We start from the raw sequence: 22,962 nt of genomic DNA, 5'->3' as shown, positions 1-22,962 counted from the left end.
AAAAAAAAAACATAAATATATATATATATATATATTTCCATTTTATTCATATTTGCCTTTTTAGAGAAAATTTCATAAGACTTCTCTTTACGTCCCTAACCTACATGAACGTGCATATAAAAAACAACTTCCATAAGAATCGAATTAATTTATTTAAAATTAAAAATTTAATATGTTTGAAGAATTACAACGACTTTAAAAAATATGAAGATACTTATTACATCATGTTTTCCTTCCCTTCGACTTTAAACAATGAATCTGTCAAAAGGATTCTATCAACATTTTTGAATAAAGAAGAAAATCTTATTTTATTTACAAAAGAACAAACAGGACAAGAAAATATGTCAAGTAATATATGGAAGCATTTTAGTTCCAATGAGCAAAATAAAGAAAAAGAGAAAACCATCCATTTTAATTTTTCATATGTGGAGAATATAAAATATGATGATAAAATGTTGTATGAAATTTATTTGAAAGAGAAGGACAATATTCAGAATGAAATACTACAAAAGAAAGGAGAAGAAAAGAAAAAGAAAAAAATTAAAAGGAGTGTTAAAAAAAATAAACAGATGAATTTTATTTTTGAGTCTCATGAAGAAATGCTTTACTTAAAAAAGGAAAACAATTTTGTTGACAAAAAAAAAGGAATAAAATGTAAAAAGGAGGCTTGGGAGGAAAATAATGATACGCTTGTCAAAAGTGAAAAGAGTGATGATAATAATAAGGATGATGATAATAACAAGGATGGTGATAATAACAAGGATGATGATAATAATAATGATAATAATGATGATAATAATGAAGATAACAATGAAGATAATAATGACGATAATAATGACGATAATAATGACGATAATAATGACGATAATAATAACGATGATGATGAAATTTACGACGAATCTTCTAATAGTAGTAATTCCAACGATTATGATGAAGAAGGTTATTTTTTAAAAGGAAATAAAAAAAAAAATTATTTATACAGAATAAACACGTTTAATGAAGAAGATACAAGTGATGATGGTGATAACCAAATTAATGATATAAACAAATTATCTGATCATAATGAAAGTGATGATGATGACAATGATTTCAATCATCACATAAATAATAAAGGTAACAATGGAAAAAAAAAAAACAAGCAAAAAATATACAGAAATTTTTCTTATCAAAATGATAATAACTATTATAATGATGATGAAAATTCCTCCGAGTCAATTATTGATGATGATGAACAATATTATAAAAAAGAACTTGTGGAAGATGTAAAGGATGACTTTTTAAAAAATAAAAAAAAGGTGAGAATAAAAATGGAACCCTTGAATGATGATAATGACAATAATTCTGTTGAAGAGGACGATTATAAAATTTCAGGTGGAGATGAAAAGAAACTATCGAATAATATAAAAAAAGAATTATATTTTTATGATAATATGGAACAAAAGTATAATCAAAATGAAGATGGTGATTATGACGATGAATATGATGATGAGGAAGAGAAGGATGAATATGTCAAAAACATTTCGGGTGATAAAAAAAAAAACAAAAAAAGAAATAACAATATGAATCAAACAAATTATCACTATGATAATTATAATATGAAAAAGAATTTAGATGAATCAGAAAACATGCCAGATTATTACCATATAAATAAAGGAAAACATATATTAAATACAAATAACACATTCAAAAATAATACATTAGATAAAGATTATAAACATCAAAACAATAGACAAATGATAAATAAAAAAATGGCATGGAAACATAAATTATTTGTTTACTTAAAAAAAATACCAACTCAAGAAAAAAAACAAAATGTATCTATACCTATTGTATGTTTAATAGAATTATATCATCTGGAAAATTATATTAATCAAAATACATTAAATACAATAATACAGTTTATGAAACCAAAACATTTTGTTTTGCTTCCTACATATAATAGTTACTACTCCTTTCATTTAGAAATGTTATTACATTCTAATATAAGTACATATGATTATACAAAAATTTATACTTTCTATAATCCAAATTTTTATCATACTAAAAATCATAACGAAGTTTTTTTTAAACGTTATTTTTGCTTAAACAACAAGTCAATTGATTCAGTTCATATTCCTTTAAATATGAATTATGAAAATATATATATAAGAAGTATATATAATTTGATTAATAAGAAAAATTGTCAGGATGATAAGTTTCAAATATTTAAAATTAAAGCGACATTATCAGATGTATCAGCAAAAAATAAAAAAGATGTCTACGAAAATTATAGGAGGTACAAAAGAATATTATAATGTAGTATAAAATATGATTATATTATATTTTTTTTTTTTTTTTTATTTGAAAAAAATATACCCCACAAAAGGAAATATGATCATCAAAAATTTATATATATATATATATATATATATATATATTTATATATTTATATTTATTTATTTATTTATTTATTTATTTATTTATTTATTTATTTATTTATTTTATTTTTTAGGAGGAAAAGATTTATTAATGAACACAGTACCTTTTGGAACGAATACAATGACGTCAATTACATACTAAGATTAGCAGATGACAAAAAATATGAAGAAGAAAACGAGGAGGAAAACATTCCCAGTGAAGATAAAGAAAAAGAAAAACAAAAAAATAATGAAAGAGGGTTTTTAAATTTTTATATCGATGATGATAAAGAAAATGAAAACGATGAATTAGATGAAGATTCTATTGATTTTTCAGATTCATGTTTATCATCAGATAGACAAGAATGTATATTATCCAAAGATATGAATGAAGAAGAACATAATAATAAAATAGAGGGAAATTTATATATTGGAGATGTAAATATGCAAAACCTATGCACAAATATACATGCCGTTTTTAATAGATCATTAAATTTTGTGGATGAAAATCAAATTATAATTAATGGAAATACATGTGTTAAAAAGGAAGTACTCACAAAAGAACAAGATCAAAATAAAAAAAATTATAAAACACAAGATCATAATAATAATAGTAATTTCATATGGCGCATTGAAAGTTCATTAGATCCTACATTTTATTTCGTACGAAATATTTTAAAGGATATGTACAATAATGTATCTATATAAAAAAGAACTCAGATAAAGCACATATGTATGTTTATTGAAAAGTGTATTATATATATATATATATATATATATATTTATTTATTTATTTATTTTTTATTTTTTATTTTTGTTTTTCCTATTTTTTTGTTTATATTTAATAAATAGAACTTTTATTTAATCATTTGAAAAAAAAAAATCATTTTGTAAAAAACCAAAATATATTACTTATTTGAGGTTTAGTGTGAAATATATAATTCTTTACTAAATTAAAAGATGATTAATATATTATATTTTACATATGAAATATAATATATATATATATTAATATTTATATATTTTATATTACTAGAACTTCACACATTTTAATATTATTTAAACTTATTAGAATCAACATAAAGTGTTTATTTTTTTATTGCTTAATTCATATGGCATTTATAAATAATAATATTCCTTAATGATCCCAAGATAAAAAGAACATTTTTATTTTAATCTCTTTCAATAATATATATATATATATATATATTACTCACATTTTGTATATATATATATATATATATATATATATATATATATATATATATAATTACATATATGTGATCATAAATAGCTTGTTTATTTATATATAAGTGAAAATATAAAAAATATTTTTATATGTATAAATATTGTATATATTATTACACATTCATATATATTTATATATATGGTCCTTTTCTTAATATTTTTGTTTTTTATTAGTTTAATCAACTTCTTCAACTGTTGGTCCACTTCCAGCTGGGGCATTTCCTGGCATTCCTGCTCCTGGCATGCCTCCTGGGAAATTCATACCACCTGGCATTCCTCCTGGCATTCCACCTGGCATACCTCCGGGCATACCTCCTGGCATACCACCGGCTGCACCAGCAGCATCTTGATAGATTTTAGACATGATTGGAGCACATACAGATTCTGCTTCTTTTTGTTTGGCTTCATATTCATCTTTACCAGCAAGTTGGTTTTTCTCTAACCATTCAAGTATGGTTGTAATAGTTTTCATACAAGTTTCAATTTCATTTGGTTGTAATTTTTCTTTAATTTTTTGGTCTTCTAATGAACTTTTAACTCCATAGCAGTAATTTTCAAGGCTGTTTCTTGCTTCAATTCTTTTTCTGTTTTCTTCATCTTCTGCTTTATATTTTTCAGCATCATTAACCATACGATCAATTTCATCTTGAGACAATCTACCTTTGTCGTTAGTAATGGTGATGTGGTTTTGTTTACCAGTAGATTTTTCTACAGCTGTTACGTTTAAGATACCGTTAGCATCGATATCGAATGTAACTTCAATTTGTGGTACCTTTCTTGGTGCAGGTGGGATACCATCCAAGTGAAATTTACCTAATAAATTGTTATCTTTGGTTAAGGCTCTTTCACCTTCATATACTTGAATTAAGACACCTGGTTGGTTATCAGCGTAGGTAGTAAAGATTTGACTTTTTTTAGCAGGTATAGTTGTATTTCTTTCAATTAATTTGGTCATAACACCACCAGCAGTTTCTAAACCTAATGATAATGAACAGACATCTAATAATAATAAATCTTGGACAGCATTGGATTGGTCACCAGATAAAATAGCTGCTTGAACAGCTGCACCATAAGCAACAGCTTCATCAGGATTAATTGATCTGCAAGCTTCTTTACCATTAAAGAATTCTTTAATTAAGGTTTGTATTTTTGGAATTCTTGTGGAACCACCAACTAAAACAACTTCATGTACACTTTTTTTATCCATCATAGCATCTTTTAAAACTTTTTCAACTGGGATTAATGTATCACGGAAATAGTCGATACATAATTCTTCAAATCTGGCTCTACTAACAGTAACACTGTAATCAATACCTTCAAATAAGGAATCGATTTCAATAGTAGCTTGTGTAGATGATGATAAGGTACGTTTTGCTCTTTCACATTGAGTTCTTAATCTTCTTAAGGCTCTGCTATTTTTTGATAAATCTTTACCTCTGTTTTTTCTTTTGAAATCTTCAACACAGAAATTTACTAATCTGTTATCAAAATCTTCACCACCTAAGTGAGTATCACCAGCAGTAGCTTTAACTTCAAAAATACCATCTTCAATAGTTAATAAAGAAACATCAAAAGTACCTCCTCCTAAGTCGAAAATTAAAATGTTCTTTTCTCCTTTTCCTTTTTTGTGTAAACCATATGCAATAGCAGCTGCAGTAGGTTCATTAATAATTCTCATAACATTTAATCCTGCAATGGTACCAGCATCTTTAGTAGCTTGTCTTTGAGAGTCATTAAAATAAGCTGGAACTGTAATGACAGCATTTTTTATAGATTTTCCTAAAAATGCTTCAGCATTTTCTTTCATTTTTTGTAATACCATAGAAGAAATTTCTTCTGGATGGAATAATTTCTTTTCTCCTTGATAAGTTACTTCAATCATTGGTTTTTCATCAACACCAGATTTAACAGTGAATGGCCAATGTTTCATATCACTTTGAACAGATGATTCTGTAAATTTTCTACCAATTAATCTCTTAGCATCAAATACAGTATTTTCTGGATTCCTAGCTACTTGGTTTTTAGCTGCATCTCCAATTAATCTTTCAGTATCTGTGAAAGCAACATAAGATGGGGTTGTTCTATTACCTTGGTCATTAGCAATAATATCTACATTCTCATTTCTCCATACACCAACACAAGAATAAGTGGTACCTAAATCAATACCAATAGCAATATTGGATTCTGGTAAATTTGGTTTTGAACCTTTTGCACTTGCCATTTTTTCTTTATTCTTTTTTTATATTTAATAATAATATTAAGATAAAAAAATAAAATATATATAATTTTATAAAGTTTTTACAAATAATATATTTTTAAATAATTAAATTAAGAAAAATTATTCTTATTATTATAAAAATATTTTATCTTTTTTAAACATATATATAGAATATAATTATTATTATATTTATAAATATTTTTCTATTTATTTTGTAAATATAAAATAAAATATATTATATATATATATATATCTTATATTTATTATTATTATTATTATATTGTATAAAATTTATATTATTATTTTTTTTTATTTTTACATATAAATATACATATAAATGAAATAATCAAATATAAATAAATATGTAATAATATATATAGAATATAAAAAAAAAATTTATATTTTACGAATTTTTATAATATTGTTATAAATATAATATATATATATATATATGTAATTATTTCATATATATAATATAACATATATAGTATATATTTATTAATAATATAATTTATATAGTATAATATTTATTTACTTTTATATTAAAATATAAATAAAATTATTATATATTTTTTAATTTGTTATAAACGAGATATATAATACATATAAATATATATAAATATATTTTATATAAAATATTTATATATTATAATAGGAAGTATCATAAAAAAAATTATGATATTATTATTATATAATAAATAAAATATGTAAATATATTATATATAATATACTTTTTGTTGAACTTAATTTTTTGTATTTCACCAGATGTTTTATATGAATATAATTTATATTTTCAATAAAAAATATTATAAATGCTACATTCATATATTTTTTATAAAAAAAAAAAAAAAACTTTTTATTCTAGTTTTGTAATTTTTTTTTTCTTTGCAAGTTCAAGGGACTAAAATTCGTTATTTCTTAATTTTCAAGTCCCCAAATAAAAATCCAAAAAATGCGGGGCCATTTAGCCCCCTTCTTTTTTTTTTTTCCTACCCTGCAGAAAAAAATATAAATACTCTATGAAAAATTTACAAGATATTTATTCAATTGCATGTTTTTATAGGTATCTATACAATATTAATATTTATTTTTAAAATATATAGTTTATATAATATATATTATATATATAATACATATAATTTTATAAAATTATAATATATATATTATATATATATATATATATTTATTATTTATTATAAAAAATTTATAAATTCAAAAAAATAATAAAAGGCCATGGGGCCGGGCCTAATTTATCATATAAATTATTATATGTGGATTTTCATAATTTTGCATTATATATAAAAAATAATATATTTATATATTATTTTATGTAATATATATGAAATATAATTTATGTATATTTATTTATATATTTAAAACATTTTTATTTTCTAGATTCACATATAAATAAAATAAAAAAAATACTATATATAATTTTTTATACATTAAGTTTTACTTATGAAACACATTATATATTTATAATAACATATTTTTATTTTTTTGTAAAATATTCCGCTTATAATTTATAGCATCATTTAAATGAAATGAGAAAAAGTAATAGTATGTTTTCTTAAGGTATTTATTTATATTTTTATATTAATATAATATTTTTCCCAATCACAAAAAGGAAAAAAAAAAATATATATATATATATATATATATGATATATATTATTTTTTATTTGTTTGAAGATATTTTCATTTTTTTTTCTTTATATGTATTCCGAAATAAAGACATATAAAGTATAATATATCTTGGGAACAGTTTTTATAAAGTATAAATATTATATTGTAATATAAATAAATAAATATAAATAAATATATATATATATATATATATATATATATATATATATATATATATAATATGTCCATTCTTTCATTTCATTTCCTTTTTTTTTTTTTTTTCCTCTTTATATATAACAGAAAAAAAAAAAATTGAAGTATAAAAGGATATAATAAATAGCCCCACATTTATATTATAATAATATATAATTTATTTTTGTGTGTTTAATTTTTTACTATGATCATATATTGAATACAACCTCTTATTCCTTCAATAAGAAAAAAAAAAAAAGAAAGAAAAATTTAACAACTGTTTTATATATATATATATATATTTTTTTTTTCATCATTTATTTAATATATATTTCCAAGCTTTATATTATAAAGCTTTAACAGGTATTGTATATATATATGAAATATTAAAATGAGAAAAAAAATTTCTAATTGTTGGAAAATAAATTAATTGTTAACCCACAAAAGTGGGAAGCAAAAAAATGAATATAATATAATAATATATTTTTAACTCTTTTTCTTTTTTGGTATTACACTTTAAATTTTATATTTAATATTACTTCTCTATTCTTCCAAAAGAAAAGGTATTTTTATAAATGAATTTCTTCTTCTTAATTTCTTTTTTTCATTTTACAACTTTTTTTGTTATATCAGTTACCAAAATAATATGTTAAAAAAAATTGTATCATTCTAACACTTAATATTCATATTATATACATAAAAAATATATATAACATTTTTTTCTTTGGAGATATATATTTTTATGGACAATTAAAAAAATAAAATAAATAAAAGGAAATATTATGTAACAAAAAATTAAAGATATATATAAAAATTACATATTTCCTATAAGTATAAACAAAAAATAAGTCTCTCTCACAATATAATATATATATATATATATAATGAAAAGAATATTTTTTTATATATGTAGATTACGTTGTAATATGTAATATGTAATTTTTTTTTTTTTTTTTTTTTTTTTTTAATAAAAAATATATATAATATATTATAAATTATAAAATAATAAAATACATTATAAAAAGTACAAAAATGTATATATTAAGAATAATTATAAGATAAAATATAAAAGTATATATATATATATATATATATATATATATATATAAATAAAAATATATATAATATATTATATATATATATATAATATAATACATTTATAATTTGTTTAATTATAATAATGATGGCTAATATATAACAACAGTTGCTATGATAATAATATAACATTATAAATATCTATTCAAAAAAAAAAATATTTACATATATATAAAATTTTATTTATAATGAAAATTATGACATATTCATATATTTAATTTTTTGTTAAATAAAAAGATTATATTATATAATATGAAAGAGTGTCAGAATTGAGGTTTAGTGTTATATGTTTGAAATATAATAAAATAAAAAAAATATATATATAACAAAATTTATATTTTATTTTAATTTGTTTATATTTTTTTTTTTTTTTTTTTGAAAAAATGCTAAGGAGGAATATTCGTTTGAGGAAAGAATATTTATACTTAAAAAAAGTAGAGGATGAGAAGAAAAAGTACGCTGAAAAAATTAAGAGTATAAAAGAAAGTTATGATAAAAATAAAAAGATAAGAGGAGATTTAAAAGATGAAGAAAGTGAATTAAGAAAAAATATGAATTTATATGATGAGAAATCATTTGATAGAAAAGTTGATGATGAATATTTTTTTTGTGGTCTTGAAAATCCACGAGTATTAATAACAACATCAAGAAATCCATCATCAACATTAGAAAATTTTGCAAAAGAATTAAAATTAATTATACCAAATAGTGAAAAAATAAATAGAGGTAGTTATTTTATTAAAGATATTTTAAATTTTGCAAGAAAAAATAATATTACAGATGTTATTATTTTACATGAATATAAAGGAATACCTAGAAATCTAATTATTTGTCATTTACCATTTGGACCTACATTATTTTGCACCATAAAAGATTGTAAAATGAGATGTGAATTTAATGATATTATTGATAATATATCTTTATGTACTCCACATTTAATTTTTCATAATTTCCATTCAGATCTAGGTAAGAGAATTATGAATATATTTAAATATTTATTTCCACCTATTACCATGCGTATGAATAAAAGAAAAATGCCTAGACATAATTCTCAAATTATTAAAAATAATAATTTAAATGATAATATACATACTAATAGTAATAATAATAATAATAACCATTTAGATCAAATGAACAAAATAAAATTCGTAACACAAACAACACAAGATGATGAAGATGATAATGAACAGTTACAAATATATTTTAAAAATAATGAATATTTAAATTTACAAAAATATGAAAATAATCGTGTTATTGTTTTCTTTAATAAAAATGATATTATATATTTTAGACATTATAATTGGGAAAAAAATCAAACAAACCAAATTGTTCTCAAAGAAATTGGACCTCGTTTTAGTTTTCTTGTATATAAAATTAATAAAGAAACTTTAGATTCATTAAATGAAGATTATGAATATATATATAGACCCTTTATGAATTCGAGAAAAGCTCTTCTTACATAAGACACATTTTCTATATTTTTTTCCAACTGTCACATATATATATATATATATATATATATATATATATATAGATATATATTTATATATTATATAATATGTATATTTTTACATTTGTTTTTGTATTACCATAAATTTTTTTTTTTTTTAACGTTTCATCTAATTGTATTATTTATACTATATTGAATTTTAAACACACAAAATAAAACATATATAAAATATAATTATAAAAATGTAAATACATATATATATATATATATATATATATATGTACATTTTTACATTTATGATAACACACATAAATTATACATTTATGGGGATATTTTTTTTTTTTTTCCAAACTTTTATGGGATTCAAAATAATTATATTAAAAAATTATATGTTAAATATATAAATAATTTCATCGTTGCGATTTTAATATACCGACATGTTGTCTCTACATAAGAATTAAATATAAATAAATATATATTATAAATATATATATATATAATATGTATAATTCCATTTATGAAAAAAAATTATTATTTCCCTATAATAAATTCTTTTTTCTTCTTATTTTCCTTCAAATATATTAATAATGTATTTATATAAAAAATTTTTTTTTTTTTCCTTTTTCTTTCATTTATTTATAACTATTTTAACAAAACTGTAAAATTAAAATATCCATATTGTATATATATATATATATAAATATATGTAAATTCATTTATTCTTGATGTATTTCCTTTTAAAGATACTTTTAAAAAAAGAAAAATATAACAATAGCATTTTTTTTTTTTTTTAAATATTATTTCCTGTACTTTTTTTAATAGTACTATATGAACACATATATATATATTGTTTATATATTATATATATATATATATATATTTTATTTATACTTACATAGAACACGGTATTTATTAATTGATACCACATTAAAAAAATAATGTATCATAAAAGCATAATGGCATATAACTTTTTAATTATATAATTAATATATATATATATATATATATATCTTTTAAAATATTATGGGAAATAAATAAAAAAAAAAAAAAAAAAAAATACATAATTATGATATGTATAATATATTATTATATGTAATAATAAAATACAAAAAAATAATATGTATCAATTATATATATAATATATATTATATATAATTGTTATAATGATATTTTTATGCATGAGATTAGAATAAAACAATTCAAATAAATGACTTATATTTATATATATTATTAATAAAACTGTAATATAATAAAAATACACCCATTCTGAATTATATATAAAATTTGTTAATATATTATATATATATAATAATAATTTTTATAAGTATTTATTTTATAAATATTGAAGAAAGCCTTTTTTTTTTTTTTTTTTTTTTTTTTTTTTCTTAATAATACATAAAATAATATAATATAATTTATGAATTTATATATATTCTTAAATTTTAATTAAATAAGCATATTATTATAAATTATCATATTATTAATATATTTCTTTTATCTATTATTTTATTTTTAAATAATATGCATTTAAATATATATATTAGATTTATGATGATGATAATTAAAAAAAAAATAAAATAAAATAAATAAATAAATAAATAAATGCAAAACAAAGAAGCAATAATAGTCGTAAAATAAAAATATATAAATATTATATATATATATATATATATATATATATATATGTTAAGAGTATTATGAGAAAAGAGCTTATATAGTAATATATATATAAAAAAACTTGTATATATTATACATATATTTTATTATATAATTATATAATGTAAATATATTTATAATTTTATTTTTTCTTTTTCGTCTTTTTATTTTACTTTTCAACTTAATATTTTTAAAGTAGCCGCAAATCAGAAAAATAAATATATACATATATATATATAATATAATATGTTTATCATTATTTTTTTAAAATTATATATTAAAAAAAAAAAAAAAAGACCATAACCTTTATATCTTTAATAAATTGATAAATATACGTAAAAATTTTTTTAATAAAAGTATATATAAATATATATATATATTATATTTACATATAAATATTATTTTATTTGATTTTATTTCTTTAAAAGTAACCTTTATATAAATAAATGTTAACGTTCATATGATGATAAATATATTATATTTTTAAGTGATATTATACATATATACCTTTTTAAGATAAATATTTTTAAGGTTATAATATTTTTATTTTATTAATTTTGAGCTCTTTAAACTTTTTTTAAAACACACATAAGTACTAAATGAGCATAAAAGAATATATAAATAAATAAAAGTATATGCATATATATATATATATATATATATATATATGTTTATTTATGGCTTTATTATTTGAACAGTTACATATCAGACTAAAAAATATATTTATGTAATACCTTTGATGTGTTAAATTATATATTTATTATATATATATATATATATATATTATATATATATATTCTTTTAAACCCTTAGGGGTATTAACCCTTAATAAAATAATATATTATTACATATACTTTATTCTTAATTCTTTTTTTTGACAATATATTGTAAATTGAATAATCACCTGTCCATATATACATATATATATATATATATATATATATTTATTTATTTATTTATATATTCCTTTCTTTTTTTTTTTTTTATTAAGAAAGGAATGGATGTGTTTGAATTTGTAGATCCTTTAAGGAAACGAAAAATAAATAACAACATTTTGGATTTTAATAAATATGTGTATAAAGAAAAAATGGAGGTGAGTGAAGAAGAGGAGAAAGAGCATGAGGAAGAGAAAAAAAAAGATGATGAAATATTAATTATGAAGAATAAAAAAAAGAAAAAAAAGAAGAAAAAGTTAAGACGTTTATTAGATAGTTCTAGTAGTGATGATAATAATGAAAATGAAGAGATATCATCTAAAAAAATAAAAATAAGAAAATTAAATTCTGATAGTGATGATAATAAAATAAAAAATAATATTGATAAAAATAGTAATAATGAGAAAAAGAAGAAAGAAAAAATGATACAAGAAAAAGAACAAAATAGTGATATAGAAATTATAGATTCTTATGATGATGAAAATGAAAAAGCAGAATATGAATATAATTTAAATACATTATATCAATGTTTATATATATCTATACAAATTAAAAATAAAATTATCGATTATTTTACATCAGATAAAAAAGAAAAAAAAACAGAATTAATAAAAGAATTTGTTAAAGGATCTTTTAGAGTTAGTAATTTTCAAGCAAATTATGAAAATTTTGAAAAACATGTAGATACATTTCATAAATTAAAATGTTATCAAAAATGTGGAGTATTATGGTTATATGTTTTATATAAACAAAATAAAAATGGTATATTAGCTGATGAAATGGGACTTGGAAAGACAGCACAGACATGTGTTTTTCTAGATTATATGTATAAAACAGGAACCATTAAAAATAAAACTATTATTGTTGCACCTACTAGTTTATTAAAAAATTGGGATAATGAAATTAATATGTGGTGTCCATATTTAAAAAATCATAAAATTATATATTATGGTAGTCAGTCTGAAAGAAGATATTTAGCTTATGACATATTTAGTAATAAGTCAAACAAGAATAATAAAAACTTTCCAAGTAGTTACAATAATAATAATGATGATGATGGTGATCATCATAATAATGATAGTCATAATAATATTCATTTAATCATTACAAGTATCAATATGCTCATGGGCAAAAATGATGTTTCTTACTTTAGACAAATTAAAAAATATGATTATCTCATTTTTGACGAAGCACATTTTTTAAAAAATAAAAACTCACTTATATATAAAAAGTTACAAAAAAAAATTGTCTTCAATAATAAAATATTATTAACTGGTTCACCCATACAAAATAAAACACAAGAATTGACAAACCTCCTTTTATTTTTAATGCCTCATATATTTACAGAGACAAATATAAATAATGCTATGCAAGCTTTTATAAACATGTATGAAGAAGAGGTACAAACAAGAAATAAAAAAAAAAAAACAGATGAAGGAACTACACCAAAATTAACAACCTTCGTTGACGAAATCATGAAAAAAAATGATAACCAAAATAATCATAATAATAATAATATGATGATGATGATGAATAAATATACAGATGCTTGTCATAATATATCAGACCATAATAACAATATTAGCAATAATTGCAATATTTATGATATAAAGTGTGATGAAGATCTAACAGATGATAATATTAAAGATCATAGTGAAAAAGAAAGTAATGTTATTGTTTCAGATACCAATAAAAATATTATTAAAAATTATTTAATACAAACCATTAGAGATGATTTAAAACAACATGTAGAAATAAAAAATAAAGAAATCATTTTATTACAACTTATTATTGAACCATATATATTAAGAAGATCAAAAAAACATGTCTTTATAGATATGCCCAAAAAACATAGTCTTATTATTAAGTTACCATTAAATAATACACAGCTTAATTTATATAAGGATGAAATATTCTCAAAGATGCAGAAGACATTTAAGCATCTAGAATTTTTAGAAACGCATTCTAGCAAAAAGGAGCTACAAAAAATATATGCCATATTAAATAAAAAAGAAATTAAAAATGGCATAAAAGATAATACAGATGAAAAGAAGGAAAGCCAATCAAATGTGGACCAAGAGAATTATCAGAATAGTCACTATAATGATAATACAAATAATATAGACAATCTTGAAGATAATGTTGAAGATGATATTGATTGTGATGATGATAAAGAAATGGATGAAGAAACTATTAACATTGAAAAGACAGATGTAGAGAATAAGAATAGCAATATTGTTATTCACAAAAGAGATGATGATAGTAATGATATTGATGAAGATAATATAAAGGATGATAATAATAGTAATAATAATAGCAATATGTTTGAAGATAGTTCTAGTAAGGATATTACACATAATAATATGAAATCAAAGAAAAATCTAGAAAATAATAAAAATAGTAAAGAAGTTAGAGGGAAAATGATTAACGCTTCTATATTTATACTTAGAAGAATATGTAACCATCCTTTATTACATAAATATTATTATACTATAGAAGATATTAAAAAAATTTCAAAATATTTTTATTATAATACTGATCAATATGTTGATCTAGATTTAAAAACTGTTGAAAATGAATTTATGAAAATATCAGATTTCGATATTCATTTATCAATTAAACATTTAATATCTCAAGGTGATAATAAATTAAATAAATATTTAATAACAAAAGAACATATTTTGAATAGTAGTAAAATTAGTCATATGTTATCTCTTATTAAAGATATTAGGAAGAAAAAACAAAAGGTATTAATTTTTTCACAGTTTACCACTTTTCTTGATATTATAGAAGAGGCTTTATTATATGAATTTATATATGATGATTCTGATTATATGGATCATATTCAAACTATTAAAAATTCTCAAAGTATAAATAAAAATGACACCATCTGTAAGGAAGAAAATAATATAGATGATGATATGTCTATAAAACACGAACAAAATGATCATCAATTGTGTAAAGAAACAAAACGTCATGATGACAATAATAATAATATTAATGAAGAGGAGGATGAACAAAAATTTAGTTTTAAAGAAAATATAAAAAAGCCAAATGATATATATAATGAAGATATGGAAAATTCAGAAAGAACTAAAGATACAAATCATGATTATAATAAAAAGAAAAAAGACGAAGATGATGAAGATGTATGTCTTACTTCATCAACACTTTCTACTTCATCAGTGGGTACACAAAATGATACAGGTCATCAAATTTATGTAAGATTAGATGGATCAACAAACACTATTGAAAGACAGAAAATTATAAAACGCTTTTCAAAAGATGAAAATATTTTTGTTTTTCTTTTATCAACAAAAGCCGGAGGAGTAGGTCTCAATTTAATAGCGGCAAATCATGTTATATTGATGGACCAGGTAAAATTATATATTTTAAGGAGACAAAAAAAAAATAAAATAAAAAAAAAAAAAACTTTATATGAATATATTCACATTTTTTTTTTTTTTTTTTTTTTTTTTTTTTTTTTTAGGACTGGAATCCACATAATGATAGACAAGCAGAGGATAGAGTTCATCGATTAGGTAAACAACAGATTATAAATTAATGATTAAATATTATAATGTTATAATATTTTTATAAGTACATTTATATATATATAATTTATTTTGAAAATTTTCCATATATTTTCATAGGCCAAAAAAATGAAGTATATATATATCGATTATGTTGTAAGAATACGATTGAGGAAGCTATACTTAAGGTATATAATTATTATAATATAAAATGGATACATTATATATATATATATATATTATATTTTTTTTTTTTTTTTTTGGTCTATATAATTATATGAATGTCATTTTACCTGATCTATTTTTTTTCAAATATGACCTTTTTTATTATCTCCACATATTAATATATATTTATGTATTTAATTTTTTTTAGTGTAATAAGGCGAAATTACACTTAGATCAAGCATTTGGAGGCAATAGCGATTTGTTACAAACAGCTCTAATCAAGGTATGTTTTGTTTTTTTATGAAACAAAAAAAAAATATATATTTATATTTATTTATATTTATGTGTGCTATTTATTCTAATTTTTTCTTTCATCATATTTGTCCTTTTTTTTTTTTTTTTTTTTTTGCATTTTATGTACATGCATATGATTATATATCATATTATATGTAAGACTTGATTTGTTCTATAATGATATATGAAAAAAGTGATGATTTTATTTATATATTTTTTGTTTTTATAAATTTTATTACATAAGAAAATAAATATATGTTTAATATAAATATTTTATTTTATTTTATTATTTTTTTTTTTTAAAGGATGCATTAAATGCAGTAGAAATATAAAAATGAAATGACAGAAACTGGCACCCCTAATTTTTTTTTTTTTTTTTTTTAAGCTACTTTCATTATATAAATAAATATATATATATATATATATTTTTTTTTTTTTTTGAAATTTTTAATTTTATAAAATAAACAGAAATGCCCCTTATAGAATTATTTTCTTTATATAATATATACATTTTTATATTATTGTTTATTTATTTATATATTTATTTTTGAACCATCTTATTTATGTATTTATCTCCTTTGTATATATGGTTTTATATTTTAAAAAATATAATGTATATATATATATATATATATATATAATACATGTATATTATAAAATTATAATTCTTTTTTTTTTTATTATTTTTCTCATAATTTGTTTTAAATTAATAATATACATAATTAATATATATATATATTATTATATTTTATATAACAAAATTATGACTGTATATTTTTGTGTGTATATATTCTCTTATATATAAACATCATCATATTAAATATATATATATATATATATATATATATATATATATTTTATGTATGTTTAATTTTTTTTTTTTTTTTTTTTTTTTTTGTTAAACAATAAAAACCATCTTTTTAAAGAAGAAAAAAAATATATATAATAAGAACATCTTATGAATATATAAAATATATGTATATAACTTAAGTATTAGAGAATAAAACATTTATATATGAAAAAATTTAAATATTTGTTTTTGTTTTGTGTTTTTTATAAATTTTCTCTTTTTTTTTTATTATCTTTATTTTTATTTTTATGTTTTCCTTTTTTTTTTCTTTTTTCCCCTAGCTCTCCATCATTATTATATAACCCAATTAATTAAAAAATTATATCATTTATATATACTACATTCTTTTGTGTTTTTATTAAAATAACAAAAAAAAATAAAGTTAAATCTTTATTTATTATATCTCTTTATTATTCTATAATGAAAATAATAAAATATATATTTTTTGCATTCTTCATATTAGTCCTCTTCGTATGTGCCCTAAATAGTAATAAAAAAAAATAAAGAGAAAACCATGCAGATAATTTTTTTGCGAAATATATTTTTTTAAATAAAAATTTTTGATAATTTATAAGATATTTTATCTCAATTTTAATTTAAATAAATAAATAAATATATATATATATATATATATTTATTTATTTTATTTTTACATTTTTGAAGGTTACATATATCTAAAACAAGACAGTTTTATATTCTCAAATGAATGTAAGATATATAAAAAAAAAAAAAAATAATAAAATAATAATAATAATCAAAATAATGATAAAATATGGAAATGTTTTAAAAAGTAAAAGATAATTAATAGAATAATATTATTATTTATTTTATTTTATTTTATTTTATTTTTTTTCTATAGTCCCTACTGTTGAAGAGAAAAACCAAATACTAGGTAATACACACGTTAATTCTTTTAGACATCTCATAGTATAAAGTATCTATTGAAATAATTCTACGTATATTTTAATTTATTTTATATTATTTTTTTTTTTTTTTTAGGAGAGAACTATGAAATTGTTACCTTAACCACGAAGGATAATCATAAATTTACATGGTATGAAATGAAAAGATAAATAATGAAAATAATATAATATATTGATACATAGTAATATATATATATATTATATTTTTTTTTTTTTTTTTTTTTATTTTTTTTATTAGTTGGTATATTAAGACCAAAGATTCTGAGAACAAACCAATTATGCTTTATTTTCAAGGAAACGGAGGATGTAATAACTATGAATATTTTCATTTATTAAAAAAAATAAAAGATTAAAATGATAATATAATAGCATGAACATATATAAAAGCTTATAAATTTTATTTTATTTATATATATATTTATTTATTATTTATTTTATTTTTTTTTTTTCTTTTAGATTTAGAAAAATATATAAACTTATTCAATTTAATTATAGACCGAGTTGATGTCAACATATTTTCATGCTCAAATAGAGGGTACAAAAGAAAAAAAAAAAATAAATAAATTAATAATATGCAGTTGTAATATTTTTTTCTTATAAAAAATTATGCACATGTATATATGTTTTTTATTTTTCTTTTTTAAGTTGTGGATCTAATATAGCCAAACCTTCGGAAGAATATCTTTATAAAGATGCTAATGTATATATAGAATATGTGAAGACAAAAAATCCAAAGCATTTATTTATATTTGGAAGGTAAACATAATATGTATATTTATATATTATAAATTGTGTTCAATATATATTTATATTTTTATATATTAATATATATAATTTTTTTTTTTCTTTTAGTTCAATGGGAGCCGCAGTAGCTATTGACACGGCATTAAAACAGAATGACAACGTAAAAATGATAAACAAATGAGTGTATATATATATATATATATATATATGTATTAATTTGTTATTTTTTTTATTTTTTATTTTTATTTTTATTTTTTTCTATAGATAAGTGGATTAATTGTTCAGAATGCATTTACAAGTTTAAAGAATCTGTCGAAATATTCTCATCCATTCCTTCATTTTTTCTTATTTGATTATGACATGATAATAAGAAGTAAAATGGATAACGAATCAAAAATTAAAAATATTACAGTACCAACCTTGTTTACCTTATCTGAAATGGTATAGAAATTATATATATATAAACGTGATAACACATATATATACATATATATATATATATATGTGTGTATGTGTATGTGTATGTGTATGTGTATGTGTATGTGTATGTATTTATTTATGTATAATATTTACATTTATTATTTTTTTTTTATTAGGATGAAAAAATACCCACTACCCATACAAGAACCTTGTTTCAGGTAAATTATTCCGAGTTCTGATATTTTATATATTTATTTATTTATTCTTATATAAATTTTTATAGAATATAAAAAAAATACAATATTACATACTATTATTTAAAAACAAGCATGTTAATTGGATACATACTTATATTATATTATTTATTATTATTTTTTTTTTTTTTTCATTTCCTATAGTTATGTGCAAGTACCAAGAAACAGTTATATTTGTCCAAGGGAGGAACTCATCCAGACATTCTGAAAAATGATGATGGTTCTTATCATAAAACTATGAAGAAATTTATTGAAGATGCTATAGCTATAAGGGAAAAAAATATTCAAGATGTGAAGGAAAAAAATCCAAATAAACCTACTTAAACAAAAATTATTCTAAAAGAATTAAATATACACACAAGAAGTGTGATAATATAATTGGTAAGATATATATATATATATATATATATACAAAATAATTCATTTTTGTTATCTTATGAAATTATAAATTTATACACTATATTTTATATAATGTGTATTTATCTATTTTTCCTTTTATTTGTTATTAATTCATTTTATAATTCATTTTATAATTCATTTTATAATTCATTTTATAATTTGTTTATAAATTTTACATTTATGATATAATTCACTCTTATAAATGTTGTATATAAAAAACTGTTCATTATCAAAACTATTCACATTCGTTATATATTTAAAAATAAACGAAATAATTAAAGAAGATTTAGTAAATATTAAAATATAAAAAAGAGACCATGGTTTTATTTTATTTTTTTTTTTATTTTATACAAAATGAAAATTAGAGAAAGTTCATTTTATATCATCTATTATGAATATATATATATATATTGTAACAAATAAACAAAATATATATTTTTATTATTTATGCATTGTAAATTTTATTATATAATAGGGCACTTGCACTATATTTTTCTTTCTTTCTTCAAAAAAAAAAAAATTAAATTAACAAATATATAAGTGTCTAATATATATATATATATATATATATCTTATTTTTATTTCCCTCATTTCAAATATAAATTATTTATTAATATTCTATATTATTCATTTAAAAAAATTTTTAAGAATACGAAAGTTATCTTAACATTGTAGATAAAGTCTAATAATAAGAAAATAATTTGAGGCTAAAATATAGAGAAAAAAAATAAAATAAAATAATACAGCTAAAATTTAAAAGAAAAAAAAAAAAAAAAAAAAAAAAAAAAAAAAAAAAAAAAAAAAAAAAAAAAAAAAAAAAAAAAAAAAAAAACAGCTAAAATTTAAAAGAAAAAAAAAAAAAAAAATACAGCTAAAATATAAAAAAAAAATAAATATAAAATAATACAGCTAAAAAACATAAGAATAATAATTAATGTAAAAAATTTCAGGTACAATAAAATATGCCATTTTAATATACGGAAAAAAATAATATTTTCCCATTTCATTATTTATAGGGAAGAAATTCCGTCTTCATATAATGTTTCTATATTTTTCTATTTAGATCTTATTAAAAATATAGATAAATTTTCATGAACCTATATTTTGTAAAATGTTTTGTTATTTAATATATTAGACTCCTAAGCTATTAATTTAACTAAAAATAAAAAATATATATATTATATTTATCCAAATAAGGAATTTTCAATATAATATAAATATTATATAAGAAAAAATATACAAAAATGAAAAAAATAAAATAAATAAAAAGTAATAAAGAAAAACAGAAAAACAAAAATAAAGTAATTTATTTTAATTATTTAGTTTTTTAGGAAGTGTTGTTTTTTTTATTATTTTTTTTTATTACTTCAAAAATGAATTATCAAAAATGTTAATATATTATTAACACCTATATATATATATATATATTATGATTTTGGCAGCAAGAAAAAAAAATAAAAAAAAAAAGAACGAAGAAGGGAAATAAAAAAAAAAATTAATAAATATAAATAAATGTATTGCTCCAATAAAAACAAATCATAACATATATAAAAAAATATGCATATAAATAAATATATAAATATATATATATATATATATAAAAGCACAGTTAAAAAAAAAAGAATAGTGAAAAAAGGTAATAAAGGGATAAAGTTGTATGTTATATATTATTTAATTTGCGTTTAATTTGAAACTAATTTGTGTGAAATTTTGATATATTGCTGTATTTATTTTGTACACATTTGGCATTATATATATATATATATATATATATATATAAATATACATATAATGGTTAAATATTTTATTTTATTTTTTTTTTTTTTTTGTTGGGGTTATATTTTTTCTACTTTATCTGCAACAACCTTAACGTTATTTTTTATTAGCTGTTGTTTATGATAATTTTTATAATCAAATGTACAATTATGTGCATCAGCATATCTATGAAGTGAACAGAAATAGTGATTACATCTACATTTAATTCCTACTAATCCTATACGTTTAGAACAGAAGAAACATTTACTTTTATCTTCAACAGGTTGACTAGAATTATCTTTTTCTTCTGTATTATATAAGGTTACGGGTTTTATTTCACTTGTTTTATTTTGTTCATTGTTTATTATGGAAGAATTTTCTTCCTTTATGTGACTGTTTTTTTCTTTTTCCGTTTGTTTTTCATTTAAAAACGTTGGTTCCATTATTTCATTTATTTTATTATTATAATTATTTAATGTATCATTCATATTTTTATCATTCATTTTCTCCTCTTCAGATATCTGTTTCTTTTTTTTCTCTTGAAATTCTCTATAGCATTTAGAGCATAAATTATTATTTGCAGGGTTGCCATAAAACCCGCAGTTGTTTTCACACAATATGGGTGTTGGCTAAAAAAAAAAAAAAAAAAATATATATCAATATGAATATAACATATTAATATATAAATATATTTTTAACACATGCACAATATTTTTTATGTACAAATTAACATAATATATATATAGTGGTATGCCATGAAATTTTGTCTAAGATTCTTTTAATGTAATTATAAATATGCATAAACAAATT

At 18.8% G+C, this 22,962-nt stretch overlaps 6 protein-coding genes across 6 annotated transcripts in view; 4 read left to right on the top strand and 2 right to left on the bottom strand.

The window, feature by feature from the left end:
- PGSY75_0819000 (hypothetical protein) overlaps positions 1–3,104 on the top strand; it is a gene marked incomplete at both ends in the record, with an annotated part of 4,775 nt that extends 1,671 nt beyond the window's left edge. Inside the window, 2 exons of the mRNA XM_018785315.1 lie at positions 65–2,275; positions 2,492–3,104. Of these exons, the coding sequence (XP_018642282.1) occupies positions 65–2,275; positions 2,492–3,104 (2,824 nt within the window). The remainder of the gene's footprint in view (positions 1–64; positions 2,276–2,491) is intronic.
- A 715-nt stretch (positions 3,105–3,819) lies between these two features.
- On the bottom strand, positions 3,820–5,865 carry PGSY75_0818900 (heat shock protein 70; the record flags this gene model as incomplete). Its single annotated transcript, XM_018785314.1, has 1 exon — positions 3,820–5,865. The coding sequence occupies one exon, from the start codon at positions 5,863–5,865 to the stop codon at positions 3,820–3,822; it is 2,046 nt and encodes a 681-aa protein (XP_018642281.1).
- Positions 5,866–9,157: 3,292 nt separating this feature from the next.
- On the top strand, positions 9,158–10,237 carry PGSY75_0818800 (putative U3 small nucleolar ribonucleoprotein; the record flags this gene model as incomplete). The annotated part of the gene is made up of 1 exon (XM_018785313.1): positions 9,158–10,237. The coding sequence occupies one exon, from the start codon at positions 9,158–9,160 to the stop codon at positions 10,235–10,237; it is 1,080 nt and encodes a 359-aa protein (XP_018642280.1).
- Positions 10,238–12,877: 2,640 nt separating this feature from the next.
- Positions 12,878–17,139, top strand: PGSY75_0818700 (putative DNA helicase; the record flags this gene model as incomplete). Its single annotated transcript, XM_018785312.1, has 5 exons — positions 12,878–16,192; positions 16,306–16,357; positions 16,469–16,536; positions 16,722–16,796; positions 17,113–17,139. 5 exons carry the CDS (start codon positions 12,878–12,880, stop codon positions 17,137–17,139), a joined length of 3,537 nt encoding a protein of 1,178 aa, XP_018642279.1.
- Positions 17,140–18,077: 938 nt separating this feature from the next.
- On the top strand, positions 18,078–20,322 carry PGSY75_0818600 (hypothetical protein; the record flags this gene model as incomplete). The annotated part of the gene is made up of 11 exons (XM_018785311.1): positions 18,078–18,144; positions 18,321–18,365; positions 18,517–18,549; positions 18,657–18,711; positions 18,819–18,886; positions 19,037–19,115; positions 19,226–19,336; positions 19,433–19,484; positions 19,589–19,765; positions 19,921–19,962; positions 20,143–20,322. 11 exons carry the CDS (start codon positions 18,078–18,080, stop codon positions 20,320–20,322), a joined length of 909 nt encoding a protein of 302 aa, XP_018642278.1.
- A 1,910-nt stretch (positions 20,323–22,232) lies between these two features.
- On the bottom strand, positions 22,233–22,781 carry PGSY75_0818500 (putative zinc finger protein; the record flags this gene model as incomplete). The annotated part of the gene is made up of 1 exon (XM_018785310.1): positions 22,233–22,781. A coding segment is annotated over one exon (549 nt), but the record flags the coding sequence as incomplete, so codon positions are not given.
- Positions 22,782–22,962: the final 181 nt, after the last annotated feature.

The sequence above is a fragment of the Plasmodium gaboni genome, chromosome 8 (genome assembly GCF_001602025.1).
Source record: "Plasmodium gaboni strain SY75 chromosome 8, whole genome shotgun sequence".
Taxonomy (NCBI): domain Eukaryota; phylum Apicomplexa; class Aconoidasida; order Haemosporida; family Plasmodiidae; genus Plasmodium; species Plasmodium gaboni.
This window is presented reverse-complemented; position numbering and strand designations above follow the sequence as displayed.